The sequence below is a fragment of the Phaseolus vulgaris genome, chromosome 11, assembly GCF_051622355.1.
Source record: "Phaseolus vulgaris cultivar YP4 chromosome 11, ASM5162235v1, whole genome shotgun sequence".
Lineage (NCBI taxonomy): Eukaryota > Viridiplantae > Streptophyta > Magnoliopsida > Fabales > Fabaceae > Phaseolus > Phaseolus vulgaris.
The window spans coordinates 49065452-49091969 of record NC_143508.1 but is presented as its reverse complement, the minus strand read 5'-3'; the positions used below and the strand labels follow the sequence as shown (position 1 = coordinate 49091969).

The following is a 26518-nucleotide window of genomic DNA, read 5'->3' as shown; positions in this document are numbered from 1 at the left end:
ATTAATAGTATTAAATTTATTAATAATTTTAATTATAGTTTTACATTATTCTGAAGTAGTTTTTTTATCTGTTTTTCTTTCACATTTTTAAGGTATGAAAAAGAATATGATAATAATTAGAGTTTGGTATTTAAGCAAAAATTCATAAACCCGTCTAATCCTAATTAAGGGTTGTTAACTTTTTTTTTCGGATAATTGTTGTTGTTTACATTCATCATGCATTATTTAATGTTTAAGTAAATTATTGTTATGCAAATTAATATTATAAACTTAATTAAGTTTAAGTTTCTCGTTTGGATATTTTCAACTCATTCTTTGTTTAATTTTTTCATTAAGTGAGTAACGTGTTGCTATCTTGGACTTATTTATGTCCACAAATATAAAATGTTATGATTAATATAACACAATATTGGAATTAATGTGAAAAAATAAGTAACTTTTATGATTTTGTATGGAAATTGACTTGAATAGAATTTAAACTAAAAAAATTGCAAAAAAGAAATGTTTGTTTTTATTAATAATAAAAAATTAATAAATATAAACCACTTACGGGTGGTCTAACATTGTAATTTATCATCCTCTTACAACTTATCAACAAAGCTACACAACTAAATAAAATAAAAATTTTCAAGCAAGGCATCAAGAAACTATCTTCATACAAGTCAAAAAGTCCAAACACCAACTAGAATAGGAGAACAAACCAAAACAAGATTTTGAAGAAATCCAAGACAAACATTTACTTGAACCATTGCGAACACTTTAGACGCGTCAATAACGTCTTTTTTAAAAATGATATTGTTTATGTACTTCCAGATTTTACTCACTACTCCAACATCCAAATTGAATACTTCAACACCCAAATTGAAAAAAAAAATGTGATTTTAGATACAAATTTATGTACTTTGTGTCAATAACAAGTTGAATTAATGGACTTAGGATAAAGTACCACTTACATCATTCAATTAATGGACGATAAAGATTTAATTAGATACAGATATTATAAATACTGAACAAATTAATAAAAACTGAGGTAAAAATGATGAAGTTTATGAAGTAATATACATTAATTAAGTTATGCTATAAAAACTCATAATATATACGTGTGAATCATTTAACTTTGATATTTTAGAAATTAGACATTGATTATAGTCATTAAAGTTCATTTAAAACGTGCACTATACAGACCAGATACTTTTAGAGTATATATTAACGCGTGCAGACTTAAACTAAACCCACGTAATGAGCTCTCATAATAATCTTATTAATTTGGCTAATCAATTTTTCCAATTTCCATTAACGAAAGCAAAATAAATATTAATTGAGAATATTTATTATTTATTGACTAAAGGCTTAGAAGAAAAAAGAAATTAATGAAAAGTTGTTTTTGTTATAAAAGAACAAACACTCTTTCTTTCGTCAGTTCTGAGGTAAAACAAAGTAAGAGAAAGAGAGAGAGATTCACACACCTGCTCTCTATTGCAATGGCCAAAAAGGCAGTGTTGATCGGAATCAACTACCCGGGCACCAAGGCGGAGCTCAAAGGTTGCATCAACGACGTGTGGCGAATGCACCGGTGTCTCGTCGACCGTTACGGCTTCTCCAAAGACGACATCACCGTTATGATCGACACGGACAAATCGTACAAGGAGCCGACGGGGAAGAACATCCGGTCGGCGTTGACCTCACTGATTCGATCGGCGGAGGCCGGAGACGTGCTGTTCGTGCACTACAGCGGACACGGCACGCGCCTTCCTGCGGAAACGGGAGAGGATGATGACACTGGATATGATGAATGCATTGTTCCTTCTGATATGAACCTCATCACTGGTTGGTTACCATCTCCACTTTTGCATGTTTATAATCTAGTCAATTTTGGAAGTTATTTATAGTTAACTCTGCTGAAGATAATTTCTCATTTTCTTAGTTTCTTATGTTGATCGATCTCTCTAACTTGACGTTTGGGAGACAAGAAGAAATGATAAAATAAACGGTTTGGTTAAATAGAAAATGAGTGAAAACAAGATTGTTTTTTGCTATTATTTTTTAATTTATTATTTTTATTCACCTTGTTATTTTTCATTTGTTTCTAATTAAGTTTTTTTAATTTTTATGTTATTTTTCACAGATTTTCATATTTTTGTTTCGTTTTCATTTTCACCATTTTTATTCCCTTTTTATTTACCAAAATTATCCTTAATTTTCTTTTCCTCTTGGGTCAACAGGAGCTACAGGTAAAATAAAAGTTTTTGTTAAAATGTTGGGGCTAAATTTTAACGAAGTATCGGTATTTAAATTTTAGTTCTTGAAAATGCAGAAAATTCCACCTATTGATCCCTAAAAGAGATTAGTTTCCGTATTCATAAAGAGATACTTAGTAATGAAAAAAGAACTGTTAATTGATCTTAAGCATGCTTTGCAACTTAGACATTTTTTGTTTAATTAAATGATCCATTAAAATTTTATTTTTGATGTCTCAGTTTTTATATGACATGAAGAGATCCGGAAGGAATACGCGTGAAAAACACTTAACATTTAGGGAACAATATTGTAGGAAATAGTGCAGAATGATGATGATATTATTACTTTGTAACGGGCTTGGAGTTTTCCAGAAAGAGTCCAAAATTTGAACTGTGTTGGTTGGCTTCCTTTAAAAATGAATAAGTTGATGCATTTTATTGGCAGACTTCTGACTTTTGCTCCCGTACCAAATTCATTATCAATTGCGGTTTTCAGGATGTTTTTTTAGTAGAGTAAACTTCATCAGAAGTCTGTTTTTCGGTAACAATATTGTGTGAATTGGAACAGGTTTTGGGGAAGTAATAAACTATTTGTGTGCTTTTAACAGATGATGATTTCAGAGAATTTGTTGACGGGGTTCCAAGCGATTGTAAGCTCACTATTGTATCAGATTCTTGCCATAGTGGTGGTCTAATTGACGGAGCTAAGGAGCAGATAGGAAATAGTACAAAGGGAGAAGGGCAGCATTCTGGTTCTGGCTTTGGTTTGTCCAGTTTTCTACGTCGTACTGTGGAGGATGCCATTGAGTCTCGCGGAATTCATATTCCTTCATCATTGCGCCATCATAGACACAAGCATGACGACGAAGCTGATGATAGGGACATTGAACTTCCACATGAGCAGTATGCCCATGTAAAGAATAGGTCATTGCCACTTTCTACTGTCATAGAGATACTCAAGCAGAAAACTGGAAAAAGTGATATCGATGTTGGCAAATTCAGGCTTTCACTTTACGATATTTTTGGGGAAGATGCTAGCCCTAAAGTAAAGAAGTTCATGAAGGTTATCTTGAACAAACTCCAACACGGGGATGGTGGAAGTGACAAGCACGGTGGAATCTTGGGGTTGGTGGGTAGTCTCGCCCAAGAGTTTCTCAAGCAAAAGCTGGATGCAAACGATAATGGATATGCAAAACCTGCCATGGAAACAAAGGTAGACAGTAAATACGAAGCATATGCTGGATCAACCAAGCCTCGTTTTCCAGACGGAGCAATTCTGTTGAGCGGTTGTCAGACTGATCAGACCTCTGCAGATGCAAGCCCTTCTGGTAATGCTGCCAATGCTTATGGAGCTTTCAGCAATGCAATACAGGCTATAATTGAGGAGAGTCGTGGTGCAGTCACAAATCAAGAACTTGTATTGAAGGCAAGGGATAAGCTGAAGAGAGGAGGTTTCACCCAACGACCAGGACTCTATTGCAGTGATCACCATGTTGAAGGTTCTTTTGTGTGCTGATAAGTTGTCCTCTAGTGCAGAAAAAGAGAATAATTTGTTTGGTATGGCATGCTTTTGTATTACTATGTTTGGGACAATCAATGTTGCTGAAAAGGAATATTTACTTCAACTGTGATTTCAGTAATCATTCGTGATATCTGATACAAACTAGTTCAGATTGACTGGACTATATGTGATACAACCTAGCTATCTACTCTTTCACTTTTTCAGTGAATCATCTTTACACAAATATACAAAATCGAATTACATCCCAAAATGGGTGACAAAATAATACTAAAAATGAGACTGCACAATTGTGTTGCGGGGCGAAGAGATGGAGTCCTTCCCCTCAAAAAATTCTGCGTCAATGTAGAGCCGTTTCGGAAAAAAAAATTGCTTGTCGACATTCGAAGACACCGAATGTCAGTGGTAGCACAAGCAACTGCCAAAAGAGGTACCTAAATTCAAACTTCGTTAAAAAAGAGTTGAGCAAATCCTATTGTCACATGTCAATCATCAATTTCTTGAACCCATGCTAAACCTGTAAATTATGTTCAAAAAACAATTAGGTTAGTTGCTACATCAAAATCGACAAAAAAAAATTAAATAGATCAAAACAGAGAGAAAATTCATCTATTATTCAATCTTCGCTACACTTTATTTATACTTTTCAACAATCAGTACCGTAGAGCTTGCTAACCAAATACTATATGTTGAAATTTTCCTTTTAAGCAGCAGCTTTCCATCACAAATAACATCTATATCAGTCCATTAAATCTAAACTTAGATCCTATGGTTTAGGTCCCTATGTATGACTTTTCACGTTAAATCGTAAATACCTAAATAGTATGCCTTGCCATAGAGAATTATCTCTCATTTCACCAATCCATTGTCAACACATCTTTGCTTAACTTATTCATTGTGCTTGATCATACATAATTGAAAAATAGTTAACTCCAAAGATTCTATCCACAAAACTATACCATCTACATGAAGCACACGTTGGGATACTAATACTTGCATACTATTAGCAAGTAAATCCAAAACCAAGGTAAATGCCCTAGGTTGCACAATATTCCGTTTGCACAATTCCATGCTATGTGCATATAAAGGAGGTTAACTTTTTCAAACTATATAAATGAGTCCGGGCAAAAAATAAAATCATGAAAAACTTTAATCTTAAACTTGTTCAATATTGTACCTAAGTCAAGAAAATCACTTCCAGACAATTATATCCATTTCTATGTTCTATGTAGGGAAATAATGAGTGCATATTCAGAAATATGAATGTGTTTTAGAGAGAGAACCTTGAAGCACAGTTTCCACTGCTGCATTAGGAACAAGAAGCCCAACAATACGTTGGGTGTCCACAGTAGTTTCAATGCGTACAACGCGTAACCTCCTATGGCTTAGCCGGGCCTGTACAGATTTTGTTTTGCACGTTTAGTTTTCTTCAGAGACAAATATATTTTAAGGAATTTCTGAAAGTACTATCAATCAAAATATATCTTATAATCAGTCACAAGTTTTGAATAAATGATCCAACTATTCCACAAGGAAAGTCCCCCAAGAAAACATTAATGGAAGAAATAAATTCTTATGAACCTCAAAAGGTTAATGTACACTCAAGACAGGATTTGTGCGAATAATACTATAATAAATCATATCAACTGACAACATAATCCAACACAGTCTGCTAGATATTTCACACTGCAAACCTCATCATTTCAAAATTCAGCTCCAATGACTAGTTTAATTAATAAGCCTTTTTCAATAAAATGTTTTAGTTCCTGGCAACTTTTATGCTGCAGAAGTACCTGTTTTGAAAGGGCCTTTTCTACGGCTCCCCACACAGGAAGGATGAGACCACCCAAGACATTTACTTCCTGTAGTCTTCTACCAACTGTACAAAAGTTGCCAATCTTACAATTGGGACCATGCATGCACTGCCAGTAAAGGTAAGAAGTTGCGTGAGTCAACAAGAGTATATATATTTTTTTTTTTTTTTCGCTTCCATCCATCTATATGTTTTATAAATTTAACCAATCGAGTGCAACACCAGTTCAGAATACATGACAAGTTGATCTAAAGAGGGCAGTACAAAGAGAAAAGTTCTTGGAGCATTTGTTCATGAATGTTTACTTTGTCCCCTTGCTAATAAAGAAATAGACAGTTAAAAGGGAATGATATCTTATAAATTTTTACCATCATTGTCTGTAACAAATAAATAAACTATTGTTTAATTTTGTCTCAAATAAAACTGGCATATGCTTAAACAGTCACAAGCTGTCCTCGACTAATTTTTGTCAAGCCTCAAGATTTCAATCACATCGACTTTCTTGCAAATTTACAAATAGGGAAAAGTAACTTAGAATTATACCTGTTTGGATGAAACTTCATATTCCTCTTCCCAACCAGACTGAGCCTTCTCTAAAGTCGAAATTTTTCTATATTTACTTTTTAATTCAGACAGAGGCATCTCCCTATATATTTAAGAGAAATGGGGGTTAAAAATACAATTAAACTGAACAGATCAACAAGGCTTGATTACTGGGAAATACATACCTGTTTGATTCTCCAACAGGGGGTCGAACTATTTTATGAGTACCCGAAGCAGAACTGTAACAAAATGAAAGGAAATACTGACAAAATCAGATAATTAAGAACAATGACCACAAAAACATTAATACTTGATGCCTTGCTTTATGAATGTATATCTTCTATTACTAATTTCCTACTCTCTTGTTTTCTTTTTAAATGAAAAAAGATTTTAAGCCACAACCAAGCTACACAAATAAATAGTAAAAGACAACTTTATCAGAGATCAACTATTTTCGTATTACCATGAATGATTTGACTTTTCTCCAGAGTTTATCTTTCAGCTATAGATTCCATAATAAACTCAATAGGTGATTTGAACAGTTCTCTGCATTGACTATCTACGAGACATTCGGTGTAAAAGTGTTTTTCACTTAAATTTGAGAAAGCAAGGCTTCACTTAAACAAGCAGGTTGAAACCAGTTTTCCCTGACATGATATTTATATCCATTAAACGCTAACATTCATTGTAAAAACAGTATTGAAGGCGATGCCAATATTTGGGAAATACCAAAATGTGAGGCATCTAATCTTGTAATCCTTTGGTATAAATCACTGAGGGTTGAGAATGTTTCTCTCAAACATTGAAAACATCAAGGTTTTGTTGTGGTCATGAATAACTCCAATCCAACCTTTTCCATTTAGTCACACTGATAATGTCTCACCACTGTCAAAACCAGAAATTAATTCATGGGATCATCTGATTCTACAACTTGCCAGATTTCATCGTAAAAGTTTGTCCAATAGTTGCTTTCCAAGAATTAAGGTAGGTGATGTGGGACTTCCTAACATACCCTCGTATATCTACCATACAAGGCAAGCCTACTAGAATAGACAATTACCAAGATGAGTTACAGGTTTTGATTCCACGTCAAATTTCATCTTAAACCCAATGTGAATTCAGTGAAGTTACCCAATAGATATATGAGTTGCACTCCAAGAATTAAAGCAAGTAGTGATGCAGGAATAGGCAATTACTAAAACAAGCTATAGGCTCTGATGCCTTGTCAGATTTCATCTTTAAAATCAATTGACACGAATTGATGTTGCCCAACAATTCTATAAGCCACATTCCAAAAATTGGGGTAAGCAATGTGGGACTTTCCAACACAGTTTTCATGTGGATTTTGATCTCATTTCTTCAGAAGACTGTTAGCACATAGAACCATGCTGTGATTTTCGAGGGAGACTACAAAATGGTGGTGGAATCAAAGATCTTCATTAGACAAGAGGATCCAACAACCCAAGTGTTTTTTTAGCAAACCTAACCTCATTTTTCATTCCAATGTTGTCCTGTTTGGTCAATCTCTCATGCAAGACACAAGCCTCTATTTTTCATTGCTCTCAATTAGAGATAAGGAGTTGTTCTCTATTTCTACACCTACATTCGTCATCAATCTTTGTTGCAGGATGGATGGATGGATTTGAGTGTGATTGGGTACAATGTTGTTAATGTGCAACTGCCAATCTTTTGCCACATACGCACATAACATTTAGATTTTGGACCCAACTCAACCCTACAAAATAGCTTGTAAGGCGAGGATCATCCCCCACTTATACACTCTTTCCAAACTGTGTTTCTAACCAACATGAGACTTGGGTATTTTCCAATACATCCCCTCACACCTAGTACAACTGGTCTTGATGTGCGGATAAATATGGTAGGTGATCTTTGAAATGGATATTGGATATATTCTTATACCATCTTGACATTTAGATTTTCTCACGCCTCTTCCTTTTATGCTGGGTGACAGCTTTATGTGATCCAAAAAAAATATTATATTTTATATTTAGGATAAAGTTAGCTTTGAGGCTTGAGCATAGGTTTGATGCCTAAGTTACATAATTTTTATTCATTTAAATTAAGACCATTAAAAATTGTTATTTGAAGGTTATTCTTCTTATCTCGTCCTCTCTCCCCCCATGTATGTGTGTGTATGTTAGGAACCAAGAAAATCACACCCAACAATAAGTCAAGAACACCAAAATCTACTGAATAATCTTCTGTATTAATAATTCTGTACTTTACATTCCGAATGCCCACAAAGGAAAACATTATTCCTTTTACACAGGATTTCCCTGTCTATCAAACTGAATAGACAACAAAACATACCCTTCACTAAACCAGTTGGTCTTTATTTAAAGACCACTAACCGCAACCATTAACTACTACTAACCACCACTAACCGCTACTAACCGCCCTTTATTTTTTATTTATCCTATAATATACCTTCCAAATCCTATCCTTATTTTGTGTCCTAACAGTGTAAAGGTAAAAGTATCTAAATTTTGACAATATTGCTATCAAACACTAAAGCAAAGTCTCCAATCATCAAAGTAAGGTGACCAGTCAACTCATAACACAACAAACAACTCATTGTTGGAGAACCTACTGCCACTATACACGTCAACTCATGTCAAAGGGCAAGAAAAAATCATCTTGGATATCATGTTGATTAAGGAAGCTCCTAATTCAAAAATGGGAAAAAAATGAAAGAAACAAACAAAAGGGAAAAAGATGAGGCCTGCAGTTTCTTCCTCTTTGGGTTTCCATCCATGTGAACATAAAACAAGCCCAGAAATTATATTGTGCAACCTTAACAAATATTGGAACATCAAGATTTGCATCTACTTCAGTATTGGAACATTAAATAAAAAATAAAATTAGAATCTTAGATTAAGGAAACAGGAATATGAAATATACCTTTCAAATGCTAAAATGAAATGACGTTTCCCCAACCACTCCCTCTTGGACTCATAGAAGCCATCATTGGCTGAACCAAGTCCATCCTTCTGCTTTTCATTCAGCATCATACTTGCCAACTGACATGTCAATATTAAATTACAAGTCAGCATCAGCGTAAAACACACCATCATTCAGGTCAAGTAGAAAAAAACAAGTACCTCCCATGTGATCCCACGATCCAAGACGAATGTAAACAGAACTGTTGAGGCCCCAGTCAATTGATCAACATGAACAGTCTGCATGGAAGTGAAAAAATTTCCCATCAATATTAGCTTTATAATAAAACTAGTATAAATAATTGTCAAAAGAGGTCCAGCAGAAACTAACCTTTGGAGTTCCTTGTAATTCAATTACATTAGCTTTCAAGTCAACAATGCCTGCGTCAAGGTTACCTTCAATGCGAGCATTCCGAACAAGAAGATCCAAGATACTCACAAATAATTCAAATAGCCTGTTACAGTAGTATTTATTATATTGAATCTAATACCAAAACTTACAACCATCAAGCAATTTAATTCGCAAAAAACAGACCCATTCTGAATATCAGGAGGTAGTCCCAAAATCCTGTTGAGGAACCGCCCAACTTCATGCATATCTGAATCAATAATGCGACCAGATAATCTTCCAAGATCTTTACCATTACCTACAAATATAGGAAGCACGTATTTAATTATGGTAATGTTACCAAACACTTATAGACAAACAAATTTAATTATTACCAAACCAAGCAAACTAACTTTTAGAATAGAGTAATGAATGAATTACCAAGGACCGTGTCCCTTACTATTCCAACAGATACCAGAGCAGCTTTGGCTTGCACAATAAAATCATGAATTGTATCTGGTTTGTCAGATGAACATCCCGGAGGTACCACAGGCAGAGAATCCTGAAAAAAAAATTGTCAGTAGATGTATTTGACCAATCTTTTTCTTTTACACATTTCAATATCCATATTTCTTAATTTCAATAAATATTATGAAACCTGCTCCATTATTCCTTTGTACATAATCATTAGAGCCCTTTTTCCATAGGCACTGTCATAATTATAAGCACTCAATGAAGGTCCAGCCCTGCAAACAAAAAATGTCAGGAATAACAGCCAAAATGTTCATCAATGTCAGCTCATTTTAAAAAGAAAACTGATAAATTCAACATGCCTGCGGTCACCCTGAGTCAAAGCACCAAGAGATTCTAATCTCTTGGCAACAATTGATGCAAATCTTCGTTCTCCACCAAGATTTGTAAAGAGTATCCTGTACAATATTTATGGTAATAGAGATTAGGTTCAACTGGTGTGGTGTGACATCTAGATAAAGCATCAACAAAGCTCACGACTGAAACTATTTTAAGATCTGATCAGGTTAAAGTGTCTCAATCCTAACTTTTTAAATGTTATCAGGTGACATGATAATAGTGAACCAATTCACACCAACAATACAATTTTTTGCTTAGAAGAAAGGCAGCAAGTTTGCATCTATGAAAAACTTCCATTTGAGTAAAGACATTGACACAATAATGGAGTTTGGCTAGGCAATTACACTGATGTTAAGAGAAGTAAATTGCACATGATAGTTTACACAATCCTGCAATACAAAAATATGGAAGCCAGCTCCTTCCAAAATATAGGTTATAGCATCAGTTTTAATAATATTTATCCTCTTCCTAACTGATTTTTCCTCATCTTTCTTTCTCATCTCCAAAAAGAGCCTCAAACATAATCATTTTCCTTAAGCCTCAGTTCTATGTTAAATATCTAGCCTGTTTGAAGCCATAGAGTGGAAACAATTAATGAGTTTAGCTAGTGGAGATCATAAATTGTTGAAGAAAGAACAAAAGAAACATCTTTTCTATACAGTTGGAAAATAAAGAAATAGTGAGTTTACTCAAGATAACTATGTATTTACAAAATACCACCTCAATTCATCCTATTTCATCATATCTGGGATGCGATATGGTTCCAAGGGATGAATTGAAGAGTTCCAATAAGATTTCCTTCTTGAACCAATACGCAACCAAACAAATAGAATGCAAAAGATGTTAATCAATGGTGCTCAATGACCTGTATTCTGGTGCGGAAGCTTGATTTGATCGATGCGTTCTTCCAAACTGTTGAATTGCCCGGTCAGCACTCCATGGAAGTTCCAGGGTTAAATGAACCCTTCTTTTCTGTTGGGCAAAGATTAGAGAGTACAGAAAGAGAAACAAATGACAACAAATTATGCTTAGAATACATATTCAAAGTTCAGTATACTAGAAATTTCCAAGCATAATGGTTTCTATCAAATAAGTTTTTCCCACCTGGTTAGCAGCTCGTCTATCTGCCTGCAATGAAACACCAGCAGATCCTGCCTCAGAGATAATAGCAACTGACTTTTTACCATCCATAAAGAGCTGCTTTTCATGCATGTTAACCATTTCCATGGTGACATCTTTTCTAAAGAGGTATACACAGAAATTAGTAATAGGATATAATGCAGTGTTGGTAATAATTAGGGAGGCAAACAACAACTTACGTGTTACGAGCCTGATAAGTTACACCCTTGCCCGTAGCAGCTCTCACAAGCATGCCTCTCCTTCCTGTCATTTCTGCAACTTTGTCAGGGCCTCCTAGCTGCATATTAAATTGTAATAATTGTAGCCAGGAAAGAGTTAGCTGCTCCCTTCCATCTATATGTTATCACTTTAAAATTAACTTTAAACAATGTATTTAAACAGTTATGTTCTGTTCACATTGAAAAGTGTCCTTCAAAGCAAAAATGTAAATCAAGCATATGATCACTACCTGGTCAACAATATCATCCAAAGGATTATTTGGAAGATCCAAAGACCGAATTATCTCTGATATTTTTGTCTTGCGTTCCAAGGCTGCATCATACCTGAAATAATGTAAGAACATGTTCATCAATTAACAATTTCCTATTTTTATATTAATTTTTTCTACCTCCTAATTTTGGTTAACAGAAGATAATGCATCTCATACAATCAGTTTCTTTACTCATCGGTTATTCGACATGAAATGAGAATTTTCACCATGCAAACATGACCCCAAGAATTCAATAGTAATGTTTAAATTCTATACCTCTTTTGAAGTTCAGCTATGTAGGCCTGTCTTGCTAGAAGATATTCATCTGTTTTTTCCTTACACAAATGGCATGACCACTCTTCAGGAACTACATCCCCAATTGGTGGCATCAAGCATGTGGAATGGACTAATTTACCGCAGCAAGAACACTGTAGCATTTTTTTCTTTTCCTGAAGGGAAATCAAGTGATTACTGAATCTCCATTATTGAAACAATTTAAACGGCTTAAAAAGCAAAGAAAATCACCTCCTCAGTAGTACAAATTTCACATATTTGAAACTCATCATCAGAATCAGTAGATTCAACACCAGAGTCAGCTGCACCAAACCAGAGGACTCTTTGTAAAATGCAAACAAGCAACCCAGCAAATTTCAAATTTCTAACATTTTATTTTTAAAATCGGATATCATGACTCATGAGAATAAAAAGGTTATATTAATCGCAATGTTGCTTTTAATATTCCATTGCCAATGAAGTGGGTCAAATGGATAAAAACATAACAAACAAATAAAATAATCACATGTCAATGGCACTAATTCAATATGGAATAAGAGAAAAACAAAAATTAAATATGGTTATGCATGATACAGTGGTCAGTGCACTTCTCAGCAGAAACAACTCCTATCATCATCTATCATGCAAACATTCAAGTACTATCTGCTAACAATTTGTCACAGAACTAATGTTTAATGCAATCAAAGTTTTAAGGAGTAATTGGAAAATAGGGACTGGTGTACGATTAAAACTATTCTTGCAATTATTCAGTTTCTCAAATATATCCTACAAGTTTATTTTGCATTGGTTGAGCAAATTTCAAATTCCAAAAACCGTATGGTTTAAGAATGTATTTTCTGCTTTCAATAATAATGATGATAATAATATCAAAAGTGACACCTTATTTTCACTTACAGAGGCACAAGAGAAACAAGGACAAGTGCATAGGATTCATCCAAAATTTATTTCTAAGAGACTTACTTTCAGATTCTTCATCACTTTCAGCATCACTAGGAGGTTGCCACTTGGCCACTTTTCTGACCCTGCCTTTTACTGAAACACCAGGAGTTGCAGAGTGCCTCTTCCTTTGGAGTTCTTTCACCCCATCTTCTCCTATTAAAGAAGAACGATTAAATGCACAATGAATAAATAAATGAGAATCATTTAGAAAAACAAATCTCAAACCTGGGAGAAGTTCAGGTTTTTCTGGTAAAGGGTAATTTTCTTCCACAAATTTAAGCAGCAATTCTCGAGGTCCAGAAACAAAGTCATCAAGTTCAGAACCCTATTCAAAATAATAAAGCATATAAGAAAATGAACTGCAATGAACAGAGAATTCAAATACGCACATATTTTGTCACAGCTTCCTCTGTCCTTGCTTCTCCAGTACTCTGAAGACCAATGACTACACATTTGTCTTGAACTAATGCTTGCTTCGCTAGTCTCAGAGCAGCAGGGACTTTAGCAGACATACATAGGTGTCTAAAGAAACGCTACAGCATTACAAGGAATATGAACAGACAAAAACATCAATGAATATTAGTGCACAGACACAAGAATCCAAATACAGATTGAATCTACCACATAAACTTCAATACCTGATGGCTTGCCCAGTATAAGCGCCACAGTTGACTAGAATTAGGTTTATCATTTAGGAAGGCACTGGCTGACAGCAATTCTACTCGTAATTCAGCCCAAAATTCTGCTGCCTTTTTATATATTTCCTATGTTTATTATGAGAAATAAGATCATAAGACAAATATTGAATTCAGTTGACCATGCATGTTATAATTATATCAAAAGAAAGTTGAACAATCTGCAGCCAGGAGACATCTCCAGTTTCTTAATACTTCAATCCCTTTCTCATATCATACTTAAGAAAAGAAAAAGAAATTGCAGTTCACCAAAGAGAAAGAGAAAGTACATTCCTGATTAGACATGCTCAAACAAAAATCATATCTGAAAACATACATGCATGTGACTGCATAATGTCGGTATTTATTGATACAAACAAATATGTTTGACTTTGACAAGCAGAAACCAATGAAACACAGACCAATTATCAGAAAAAGAAATGGCTAATTATTTTATACAATGTAACATAACTATCAACCAGCCTTCTGAAACTCATTGATGGAATTTCCTTTCTTTTCCCTTTTTTTACCAGATAATTTCCACTGTTTCTTCACTAAAGAAATTATAGGTTCCATAAATAATAACAAATAAATTCCGTTTACCATCATTTTCTCTTCTAATGGTGCTTCAATAACTTCAAACTCTGCACCTTCATAGCTAAGCGTCCGGCATAAATACATACCCCTAAAACAAGATAAATGAAGCAAAACAATTTATCTTTCATAAGAATACATGTTCGGTAAGGTAGGTTGGTGTGTACATGAAAATATTATAACCTTGCTTTCATGTCCATGGCAACTAATTCAAGAGCTCCAACACCCCCTCTGTCCAGAGCACCTGGATGTTTAACTTCGAATTGTTAACTTCACAGACTTAGGAGATGGGGCCATCAAGGACAAGAAACACAAGTAGAAAGCAAAGACATAACAAATTCTTTAAACATCCTATAATATCTAGTTACAGAAAGATGAAATCAAACAATCATAAAATATTAGTTATCTATCATAAATGCATGCTTACCAATCATAAAATATTATTCATAAACTATTGTAAAATAAAAATATAGGTACAAAAAATGGTCATCAAACAAAGAGAAGAATGTATATCAGAATAAAGATATCATCAACTAGACAGATACAATATACCTCCAAAATGTGCAGCAGCAAGCAAGTATTTTGAAAGGGGGAAAAGGTCCATGAGTGGATTTATCAAAAAAATTATTTTGAGAGAAAGAAATAGAAAAGCATGTTCAAAAGAAAAGAAAAATGAAAATTAATAGTTAAATTGTATTTTTTTTAAATAGGGAAAGAATAGATAAGAAACTACCTAGAAATTCACGGAAATCTAAGAATGACGTCCCATCTCCCCAAAGACCAAGTCGAACCATATAACCCAGATTGCGAGGCTCAGATGCCCCAGTTGCTGAGCAATAAACAACACGACCTTCAGGCAGTCGGTCCTGTGAAATTACACAGCAATAACTCAGAAACCACATCCTGTTCCCACTATTTCAATGCTAAATAAATATTGCAGAGTACTAATTTCACTTTAACATACATTAATGCAGATAATGTAGGATAGACAATTTTGGAAAAATAAGTAAAATAAAAGATAATTGTAGAGAAATCATTCTTATTTCAAAACATTAAAAAACAATACTTAATAAAATAAGAACTAATTGTTTCCAATTAGTACTTGTGTTGCACTATCGGAAATGAATTGTCTGAGCTGGTAAGATAGTTAAACCTTTGTTATGAGAACAAATAGCACCCAAATTTTCAATTTTAACAACTATAAAAGTGTCACACCTTACAGATCACTACTAAAATGATTTTGATGGAGTAAGAATATAATTCGCTGATTGTCTATTTTCAATTGCCTTAAATAGTCAACACTTAACAGTGAAAGACCATGTATCAAGTTATCTGATAATGTATGATGTTTCAAGACTAGTGCTTTTGAATCCCGTAATGAATCCACCAAAGGAACCTCACTCAAAATACCATGGGCAGAACACTAGAAATACAATTTTATCATTCAAAGACCCAAGAAGAACGTTTATACAGTCATGCTACATACGCTACACAAAAATAAGCAGGCTTCCACAATCATTTGCACTACTTTGCACTTGAACAAGATACCCGCTTCAAGAGATCACCAGACTTTCTCTCATAAACAAAAAGTACCCAAAGATAGATTTTTTGTCAGTAACAAATCCTGCATCATGATAGTAGAATCGAGATACAAGTAGTGTATCGGAGAGCTGATATTATGAATCGTAAATCGTTTCGTATCGTGAATCGTAAGATTCATAAACATTAAAAAATTTAATATATACTTAAATATATAAGATATGTATACATGCAAGATACAATAAATTATATAAATTATATATATGTATATATATACCACCCAATTTCACCAAAACAACCTCTATGGTGCATATATGTTATTAAACAAATTATATCTATCTTTTTTTATTTACTCATTTTTTAAAATCCACACTGATTCACACAATACATAATCGTTTCGTTTCGGGATTCAGCGATTCTTTGTACGAATCACATGATACAACTAAGATTCAGGGACGAAAAAGATTCTTCACACGATTCGTATCGTGGGAGGGTGAAACCGTATCGTTTCGTACGATATGTATCGTGAATCGTAAGATACTAACTACTATCAATATATATCTTCACGGTAAAAGTGTTTTCTTCCCTAAAGAGTAGCCTTTTTCCTTGGTTTACCGTCAACTTCTTGCATGTGTGACTTTCTCGGATCATGCATAAATTGACTTACCACATTAATTGAATTAGCAATGATTGGTCTAGTCTCATGTGTTATAAATAAACAAATAAATAAGATTTGCTACCAATCTCTAATATTGGTTTTTTTCCAAAAGATTTCCCTCTTCACTTCAATAAGACTTCCTAAAATTCTGCATCCCAACTTACCTATTTCTTTAAGGAAATCAAGTACATATTTTCTTTGGAAGATGAAAATCCTCTTTTTAATAAGCAACCTCTAATTAAGGAAATACTTAAGCTTTTCTAGGTCTTTCATTCCAAATTTGGCCATCAATATTTCCTTTGAAGTCAATTTCTCAATGTAATCATCTCCTGTAATAATCATGTCATCCACATAGACCGACAATAGTATAAGTTTACTTGTAACAGAGTGTCTAATAGATAAAGTATAATCTCATTAGCTTTGCTCATAGGAAACCACTGCTTTTGTAAATCTCCCCACCAACGCTCTTGGAGATTGGTTAAAACTGTATATGGCCTTATTTAGGAGGCAAACCTTATTCCTTCCACTATGAATTTCAAATCCTGGAGGAATCTCCGTGTACTCTTCTTCTTCTAAAGCTTCATGAAGAAAGGCATTCTTCTCATCCAGCTAATGTAACTCCCATCCAAAATGAGTTATTAGAGCAAGAACAACATATTCATATTTGTCACACGAGAAAAGGTCTCCTCATAATCTTTTTCATGAGTTTGAGTGTATTGCTTTACAAGCAAACTAGCTCTATGTTTGTCTATTGACTCATTTGCATTATTTTTCAAGATAAAAATATATTAGCTCACTATGACCTTAATGTCTCTTGGTTTGTCAACAATCTTTCATTTTGGGTTTCTTACTAATGCATCAACCCTCTCTAATGGTTTAGTCCAACGTTTAACTTTTAAGGCTTCTTGGATTGGGGTAGAAATTATGTGGTATCAATAGTACATACAATAAAGTTTTGATGTCTATTAGAGAGATTGTCAGTGCAGATGTATTGAAAAATAAGATATTTAACACAATCTTTTTCCCTTTCTCAACACAATGAGTAAATTCTCAATAACACTTCCTCTCTATTACATTCAAGGATCTCCACCACTATGTTAGAGAACTCTTCTTGATCCAGAGTCATAGTGGATTGTCTTCATTGATATTTTTTGCCAAAGAATGACTTCTTCCTTACTATCAATTGGTTCTATCTTATTTTTGGTGGCTCCATCAATTAGATTTTGGGCATCTTGCAACAACAAATATGGTAAGGACAGGAAGGAGAGTCTATCAGTTGTCTATCCGCCTCAAGTGTTTTCTCCACCGAAGCAAAATGCTAACAAGAATATGATTCTTTAATGAAAAGTGGCATTTAGGATTATAACATTTGTACCACTTTTTGTTAGAAGGATAACCAATAAAGACATATTTAAGAGTTGTAGTGTCTAATTTACTGTGATCAAGATTTTACCCACTTACACACTAATTTGGCAATTACTTTAGTCAATGTGAGATCTCCGACACAATCTCACACCGATGGCTAGACATTTGAGTGTGGAACTAAATATTTGTAGGTAGCCTAATAGTAAAACGTGGAATTAGATACTTGTAGGTGGTCTAATAGCAGTCTGATGGCGAGTGACATGATAGACCAACAAACTTCACTATGATAGGCGTTTGATGCCCTCTTAGGAAATGCACTTTAACCCTAACTCAACCTCATGAAATCAACTTATAAAATGAGGTTTGCATATAATTTGATCATATTTCTAGTCAATGTGGGATCTCCAACAAATCAAGATCAGCATCATTACAAGGACATTTCTCAAGCTTCATATATGGTACATATCAGGTACAACATGGGACTCAATGCAACACAAGGTACCAAGGAGTAGACTAAGTTCATAAATTAGGATTAGAATTCACTAGAATTGTGCAATTATTCATAAACTTCATTATATACTATTGTGTCAACAGTCCGACAAGGAAAAAAACCATTCACTTAAACCTTCATATTTATCCAAAATCCAAAACCAAAGCATCTATATGACGGATTTCAAATTATTGTCTCACCCCATTTAAAATAAAATAAAATAGCCACATTTGCCACTTGGAAAGGGAAAAAACAAGACTCAATGAAACTGTGTTTTGGATAGTAGGTCTTAGGGTAATATTTTGTATCAATTCATAGCCTCCTTCCATCTTTGCCCTTCTTGCAACAATGGCACTACACCACGTCTTTCCAACAAAAGCTTCAAATATAGTAGAACACAAGCTTCAAAAACTTTGAGACTTCAAAACGAATGGTTGTATATGGACCTATCAACATCTCATCCAATCGTCATATCCATATTGCCTTCAGGCACAAACACGACAATTTCGATTTAGAACATTAATGTAATGATTTTGAGTTGTTACCAACACATTTGAGAAACGGGACAAGGATTTGAGCATATCATGTAAAATGGTTATTTACTTCTATCAATTCACACCACTAAGCCTTTATTAAAAATTGAATTATCGGTTAAATCATGAGTGACTTCCATAAGTTAGGTGAGAACAAGAATGACACCATATTATTTATTAGGAAACTTCTTTTATGTTGAGGAATGAAACTCAAGTAGGTTTTCTGAATCATGTATCCAAAACATTGTTTTTGGTCTTTATAGCCTAAATGACTATCGGAATTGCAATTTATAGTAAGAATGATAGATACTACAAGTTGTAGCATACTGACATGCATGGCTATGGGGTTTTCCATTTATAGCAAGTGTGATCCATATTATAATTTGTTGCATAATGGTATGCAAATCCAATTAAGAATGTCCCTCACCCAAGTCCATGTAAGTTTATTTCACACGAATATGTTTCTTTTCCACCACTAGCTTTCAACTCTTTTTATTCAAAATAAAATATATAAATTTTAGAATCTTCATTTTATCTATGTACTTATGCTACAAGTTACATCTACTAAGCATATTAAATCAGACTATTGCTATCTTTCATTCTGCTTAGATAGCACTTATCTTATACACTTTGCATTTAGATTCACTGTATTAAAATTATTCCCAAAAATACTACATATGAAAATAACAAGGAACAAGGAATAAAAAAACCAAAAATATATTTAAAAAAAGTATATCATCCCAATGAATGAAGACTCACTCAAAGTAAATTCGCAACTAAAAACAACACAAACAATATAGAAACTTTTGGCCACTACTTGAAAAGATTGAAATGAACAAACCTGGATATCAAGCACTGCCTCTCCAGTTCGCGTTGGCTGACTACCAGCTTCAGGGACCAAATTTTTTGCTTTGTGACACTACAATGGACCATTTAAGCCTTAGCAACAAAATGGAGGAATAAAATTCAATGCAAGAAACACTTGAAATAACAGTTAACAACTATCAAATTAAACAACCCTTGGATACCAGTTGACATCAGAGATATTTCCATACCTCATCAAAAATTACAAGACCATCAAACCCTGGTCCACACCACTGTACAAGCTGCTGGAGACGAGTACGACCTTTCTCAGAAGATGCTATGAGACTATTGTACGTCAAGAAAACAACTCCCTCCCTGATCCCAACAGACTTTGAATCAAGCTTAGAATAAGGCAGTTTGTTCAAAGCATGCACTGGATAGAGAGAAGAGAAAAGGAAGATATTTAAATTTGTAACAAGCCTGTGATATAGATACAACAATAACCCATAAGTTTTTAAACTAAAGACTTCAACGCAGTTAGACAAACACCCAAAATGGACTACAAAAGAAAACTTTCATTCTTTGGATAAAAAAGCAAATTTAGAGGTAAGAGTGTACACAAGAGGAGGTTAATAACAAATGTGATTCCGAAAACAGAGGAGGATAAGCAAAATTCTATTTATGTAACAAGACCAAAAAAAAAGGAATCACTATATGTTAACAGTGTTAATCTTATTGAAAATCACTGGCCATGAACCACCTACTACACATCCAAAATCCCAATTCTGTGTGGGCAAAACTAGTACCTCGAGAAATACCCACACCTCAATCGCAAAATTGAAAACAAAAGTTTAGAGGTATGTATAAAAATATCCATAATGAGAATTACTTTGCAATAGTTATGTATTTAACTTAATAGGGGAAGTAATAAATACAACCTTATCTGTAAAATTTTCCATGAAAATACCTTCAATGCATGTTGCACCCACATCATCCAAGTCTCTTCTAGCGTCAAACTTCAAGTCTGAACCAACAGAAATCCACCTGTGTAAGATCATTGGAAATGTGACAAAAGCATCAAAACAACAAAACTTCCAGAGCATCTCAGTTTTCAAAAACACAACCAGAATTTCATGTGGATGCCATGACCCAGACTTACAAAGCTTTCCTCCTTCCATGATGCCAATTCTCCCAAATTAATCCTGCAATTGTTCGACCTTTACCAACACCAGCTCCGTCTCCAATAAAGAATCCTGCCCTAGCTCCATTTGGGAGATGTTGAAGGTGTCTCTGTCATAAAAACGAACATCATACACAGGAAAGGGAAAGCAAAACATAACCATGTATTATCAATTATATCATAGAAGAAACCTGACAAGCATAGACCAATGTCTCAATTTGCAAGCAAGACAAAGTCTTTGAACTCTCCAAATCATCTTTAATTTTTGGATCATAAATTGGCTCAGGTGGCTGCACTGCAGACAAGGAAGATGTCTCCACAACAGGATCTGGGTGTGGAGGTCCAATAGATACTTTTGGTGGCCGCTGCACAAGGAGGCATCTTAATACCACTAAAATGTGCTAGCATAACATGAAATAACAACTGAAATAATAATCTGCAAAAACAAAGTTCTGGCAAACTATGCTTTCAAAAGGAGACAATTAGTGACTCACATAATCTGTAAATGTTTCTCCAACCATGCCACCTTCATCCTCGTCCCGTTCCACTTCAACAGCAACCTGATTTAATTGAATGCATGATCAAAAAAATAAAAAATATTGATATAAGGATAATGAAATGTACAAATAACATATTTTGTACAAATGTAAACCCATTTCCAGCAGCAGTAATTCCGAGTTCTCTCCCCAGAAATAGAATAACTCATCCTAGTCTTATTATTATCATCTTTACTTCCTCAACCATCAAGCATATTCTACTTTCAGTTTTTTAATACATTCTAACATCTTCACCTTATCAACTATCAATGGCATTCTACTTCCTTTTTGAAATGCAAATTCATTCTTGCTACAACTTTACCTCATCAACCAACAATAAAGCATATTCCTCTTCCTTTTCATAATGCCTGCTCATCTTCTTGTAGCTAAATTATCATATCAACTACCATCACTCCTCACTGTATGTCCTCCACATCAATCAAGAAATGCTACACCACTTTACTAACTATCAAACACATTCTACTACCATTAGATAATACTTGTTAAGTCCAATAAGCAACACTAGCCATGTCAAGCTTTCAACCACAAACAAAACTTATTGTACATCCTCCATATCAATCAAGACAAACTAAAGTACATATAATCACACTCCCTTTCGTAATCCTCATTCATCCTTATTAGCAGCATAATAAAATCAACCACCATCACATTCACACCCTATCAAATATCCTCCATATCAATCAAGATGAACTAAAGTATACATAGAATCCCATTATCAAGCAAAACAAAGCAAGGCTTCCTCTTAATCATCCACAGGGTTTCTTACTAACATCTTCACATTAACAACCATTAATCGTATTCATATTCTACTCCCTTATTTCTTCGTCCTCATTAGCAACATTGTTATATCAACTGCAATCACAATCCTACTTCATATTGTATGTCCCCAATAGCAACCAACACAAACTGAAATGTACATAGAAATCACACTACAAAGTAACATTATAAATAATAGAATATCAATCGCCTTCACAATCATACTTTCTATATTGTATGCGGCCAATAATCAAGGCAAACTGAAGTACACGGAAATCCAAATGTAACCTAAAATTACACATACACACAAGCATTATAACATCAACCACCTTCACAATCACATTTAATATTGTATGTCCCCAATATCAATCAACGCAAAATGAAGCACACATAAAAATCCAAATGTAACCACACTACACACTAACATTATAACAACAACCACCATCACAATCACACTTTATATTGCATGTCTTTTGGTGTTTATCTCAACGGAAACCAACTTTTACCAGAAGAAACAAAATCTTGTTTTTATGTTTAGCCTGACGAAATGTGTGTTGACCGACTAAAGTTTTCCAAACATGCTCCTCGGCATCAATCAAGACGAACAAAAGTATTTATCAACCATCAAGCATACTCATATCTACTTCCTTGTATTCATCCTCATTGGAAACAGTACAGTATCAACCGTAATCACACCAATCACACTCTGTACAGTATATCCCAATATCAACCAAGACGAACTAAACTACACAGAAACCCTACCGTAACCTATCACACTACACAGTAAACAAATGGCACAATTCCCGTTCGCCACTTCTCAATCACCGAAATCGTCGATAAGCAGAAGAGAAGCACCAGAAAGGAGACAAACCTCGTTAACTTCTTCCAGCGGAGGAGCGGCGGGGAAGAACTGCTTGACCTTGGAGACATCGACGGCTAGGTCAACGTTGCACTGAGGGCAAGCGAAGCGCGCGAGGCCGTGAGGCACGTTGAGGATGGCCTTACAGGAAGCGCAGGGAAGCTGGATCTTAGTGGGATCAATGCCGTGCGCAGGCGCGTGCGGAGGCTGCGAGGGCGGAGCGGAGGTCGGAGGCGCCGGTGTTGGCGCATTTGCGGCGGCGGCACGGTCCCTAGGCATGAGCTCCGGCGGAAGCATCTGCGGCATTCGGCAGGTAGGGCAGGCGAACTCCGTGAGGCCGGGCGCCACTGTGAGGATCATGCGGCAGCCGGCACAGCGGACGCGGACGCTCTCGGACTGCTGAGGAGGCGGCGGAGTTGTCGGTGTCGGTGGCGCGAGCGGCGGAGGAGGAGGCGGAGGTGCCGATGGTTGTGTCATTTGGGAGGAGAGAGCGCGAAAAGGGTTTTTCCTTTGGAGAGAAATTGCGTTTGGCGGGGAGAGCGAAGGTTTTTCTTTTCTCTCTTTCTCTCTTCCTTTGTTTGATTTTGAGATGGTGTTGTTTGTGTTGGTGTTGTTGTTGGCGTGTGAGAGAAGCCCACAACAATTTCTTATTGTTGGGAAATGGATATGGGGAACTGTGCCTTTTAGGGAAGTTGGGCTCACTTCTTTTCAGCTTCGAATCGCCACGTGACACTCACGTGATAAAGCTTTCTAGTTTTTTTTATTTCCATGCTTTAATTTTAATCTCTTGTACATTTAGATTAAGTAGTTTTTCTTGCAAAATTTGAATCTAATTATTTTTAAGTAGAGGTTTAAATATTTTAGTGTATAAAATTAATAGTTCTGTGAGAAAACGTTTAATCAAAAATTAAAATTTTGTTTTCAAATTATTATTATTAATTTTAGTATAATTAATTTAATTTTAATTTAAATCATTTGGTATCATAATAAATTATGTTTCTATTTTTAGATTCTGTAAATAACTTTATTATTAATTTTGGCACTAACTTTTTTTCTTCTTTTTTAAACAAATAAATAAAAGCACAAGGCAATTAGGCTAAGTTCATTTCCCTACTAGTATCACCACCAAACCAAAAAAAAAAAATATTGAGTCAAAAAAATTTCCAAATTATTATTTATGATGTGACTTTATTATTATTATTATTATATTCTTTTCTTTTTACATAATAATGGAAAAATGTGAAGATAATCTTTGCTAAATCTTCTCATTAACTCACAAAACATGCATGGTAAAAAGATGTGAGAATGAATTGATTTTTATGAGTTTTGATAAGGTTTGGTCTAGTCCCATTCTTACAAAATTAAGTGAAATTAAAAAAAAATTACCATTCCCCTTGAGAAATAGAAGAGAATCTCTTCTTCTTAACCTTTTATTACTTGATTTTCACCTCTTTCATTCTAATCTCTTAAATTGAAGACAACTTCCATCAAATATTTAAGATAATTTATCTTGGTTTTGAGTTTTCTACTCCATAAATACTTCATTTTCCTCTTTAAATCTTAATTGTATGAAATTTTAAAATAAAAATTGTTGTAACTTATTTTTTATCTACATTGATATAATGTTTTTTCTTGTAATTTTTATTTCAAATTGGATTCATTGGCAATAAAAACCTAGGGATTGATTCAATAATCATTCTAAACGAATTTCTTTTGCAAAACTTACTATTTAATCAAGTTTAATCTTTTTTTTCTAGAAATTTTCTACAAAATTCAAAAAGTAATATTGTAATTCATCTTCATCCTTTACCTTTGTTGTATTTTAGAGTTTGATATTGAGCGTTGAAGCTTAATTTAGACTATAAATAAGTAAGGTGTAGAGATTATGGGTTTCAACAACTAAACTGTAGTAAATAATTTATTTTTTTCATATTAAATTGTTTATTTGATTGGGTTTAAGAGTGTCTCACCTTCAACAAATTATTTGAAGTTAATTTTATGATATTATTTGTATTTTTTGTTGAATGTTTTAGTTGGTTGAAATTCTTAAAAATGTTGATTTTACAATTATGTTGTCTATGTGTTGTTGTGAAATTTGTTTAATTTTCATAGGATGTGCATTATTTTGATTATGAGTGTTAAGAGCTAGAAAATATTCTATGAAATTTCATTATGTTTGTGATTTCTCATGCACAAGAAATTGAAGATAAGTTTGCAAGGTGTATATTGTCAAATTGGTACTGGATTTATGAAATGTTAAAGTTTTAGTATTATTTGTAGTTGTTGAAGTGTGAGAGCAATTATAGAAATACATTGGAATATAAAGTTAAAAGGCAACCAAATAGGCATAGGAGAGTTGGAGAGTCAAAAGTTATTGTAGATTTCACGCTTCATTCTTGTTATAACTTTTTATTATATTATTTAGCAAGGGTCTCAAACACTCATATTGCATCCATTGGAAACGCCAACTAATTGACGTTATCATATAAGTATAAAACAATTGTGACCAAAGATACATGTTAGAAGCAATTGGACCTTTGATTTTGAAGACTAAATGCTACCAAAAATATGGAGCACCTTTTATGTGATGGATTTCTTCAAAATTACACAACTTTGACATCAAGTTGAAAGCATTTTCTAAATTCGAGAACAGTTTCGAAGCTTTAGAAGTAGATACTTACTAATTGATGGAAAAGCAAGGAAGGTTTTACGCAAGTTCTTGCATGTTCATTATGAAAATGAGATGGTGGGTGTGGCTGATTTAAAACTTATGAATGTTATTAAAGAGGAATTGAAAATTGTTGAATTATGTGTACTAACTAATTGTTGCCATAAATATTTTAAATTTTAAAAGTAGACATGTGTATGAGTTTACCTTAGATCACAAATTCAAAGCAAAGAATGAAAATGCAAACATTTGCGAGAAATATTGGCTCATGCAAAAAGTGGAATGATTCAGGAGCAACGAGTAAAAAATCAAAATTTTTGTGGTTTTCTACGGGATGAAAACCCCTTGTCCAATGAAACAAAACAAATTGGAAAAAATAGTTTGTGGCTTGCCATCAATACATAGTGTCCACATAAGAGTTCTGAAAGTTATATGATAGGAAAGCAATCCAGAAAAAAAATGTTTAAGTCTGATGCACCTCAAAGGGCCAAACATCTTCTTGGTGTTGTACATTCATATATGTGTGGGTTGTTTGATGTTCCATCTCTTGGAGGTAATAAATATTTCTTGACTTTTATTGATGAATTGACTAGGAAAGTAGAGTTATTCTTACTAAAAGAGAAGAATAAAGTTTTCTCTTTATTTGTGAAATGGTGCACCCGAGTATAAAGACAATCTAAAATTGAGAATACTCATAAATGATGGTGGATAAGAGTTTAATTCAAAAGA

General features: G+C 34.1%; 2 protein-coding genes across 4 annotated transcripts; one reads left to right on the top strand and one right to left on the bottom strand.

The window, feature by feature from the left end:
• The first annotated feature begins 1406 nt into the window (after positions 1 to 1406).
• LOC137824810 (metacaspase-5) lies at positions 1407 to 3862 on the top strand. The gene is made up of 2 exons (XM_068630509.2): positions 1407 to 1827; positions 2846 to 3862. The coding sequence occupies exons 1-2, from the start codon at positions 1482 to 1484 to the stop codon at positions 3751 to 3753; spliced, it is 1254 nt and encodes a 417-aa protein (XP_068486610.2). The 5' UTR covers positions 1407 to 1481; the 3' UTR covers positions 3754 to 3862.
• Positions 3837 to 23793, bottom strand: EMB1135 (RING/FYVE/PHD zinc finger superfamily protein). Of its 3 annotated transcripts, none has more exons than XR_016517236.1 (32): positions 23134 to 23737; positions 21444 to 21509; positions 21141 to 21314; positions 20929 to 21059; positions 20737 to 20813; positions 20021 to 20202; positions 19807 to 19884; positions 15114 to 15246; positions 14564 to 14624; positions 14390 to 14471; positions 13751 to 13876; positions 13502 to 13645; positions 13338 to 13437; positions 13134 to 13265; positions 12405 to 12475; positions 12156 to 12328; positions 11859 to 11952; positions 11590 to 11687; positions 11375 to 11510; positions 11136 to 11242; positions 10234 to 10329; positions 10059 to 10146; positions 9814 to 9962; positions 9608 to 9719; positions 9404 to 9527; positions 9235 to 9312; positions 9035 to 9153; positions 6298 to 6351; positions 6113 to 6215; positions 5550 to 5678; positions 5040 to 5151; positions 3837 to 4273 (listed from the first exon to the last, which is right to left on the bottom strand). XR_016517236.1 is itself a non-coding variant. In XM_068630399.2 (32 exons), the coding sequence occupies exons 1-32, from the start codon at positions 23596 to 23598 to the stop codon at positions 4242 to 4244; spliced, it is 3798 nt and encodes a 1265-aa protein (XP_068486500.2). In that variant the 5' UTR covers positions 23599 to 23793; the 3' UTR covers positions 3837 to 4241. The 3 variants fall into 3 exon arrangements, 2 of the variants coding, with proteins under 2 accessions (XP_068486500.2, XP_068486544.2); XM_068630399.2 differs by having other exon boundaries at positions 9842 to 9962; positions 23134 to 23793; XM_068630443.2 differs by having other exon boundaries at positions 9842 to 9962; positions 21146 to 21314; positions 23134 to 23739.
• Between the last annotated feature and the right edge of the window lie 2725 nt (positions 23794 to 26518).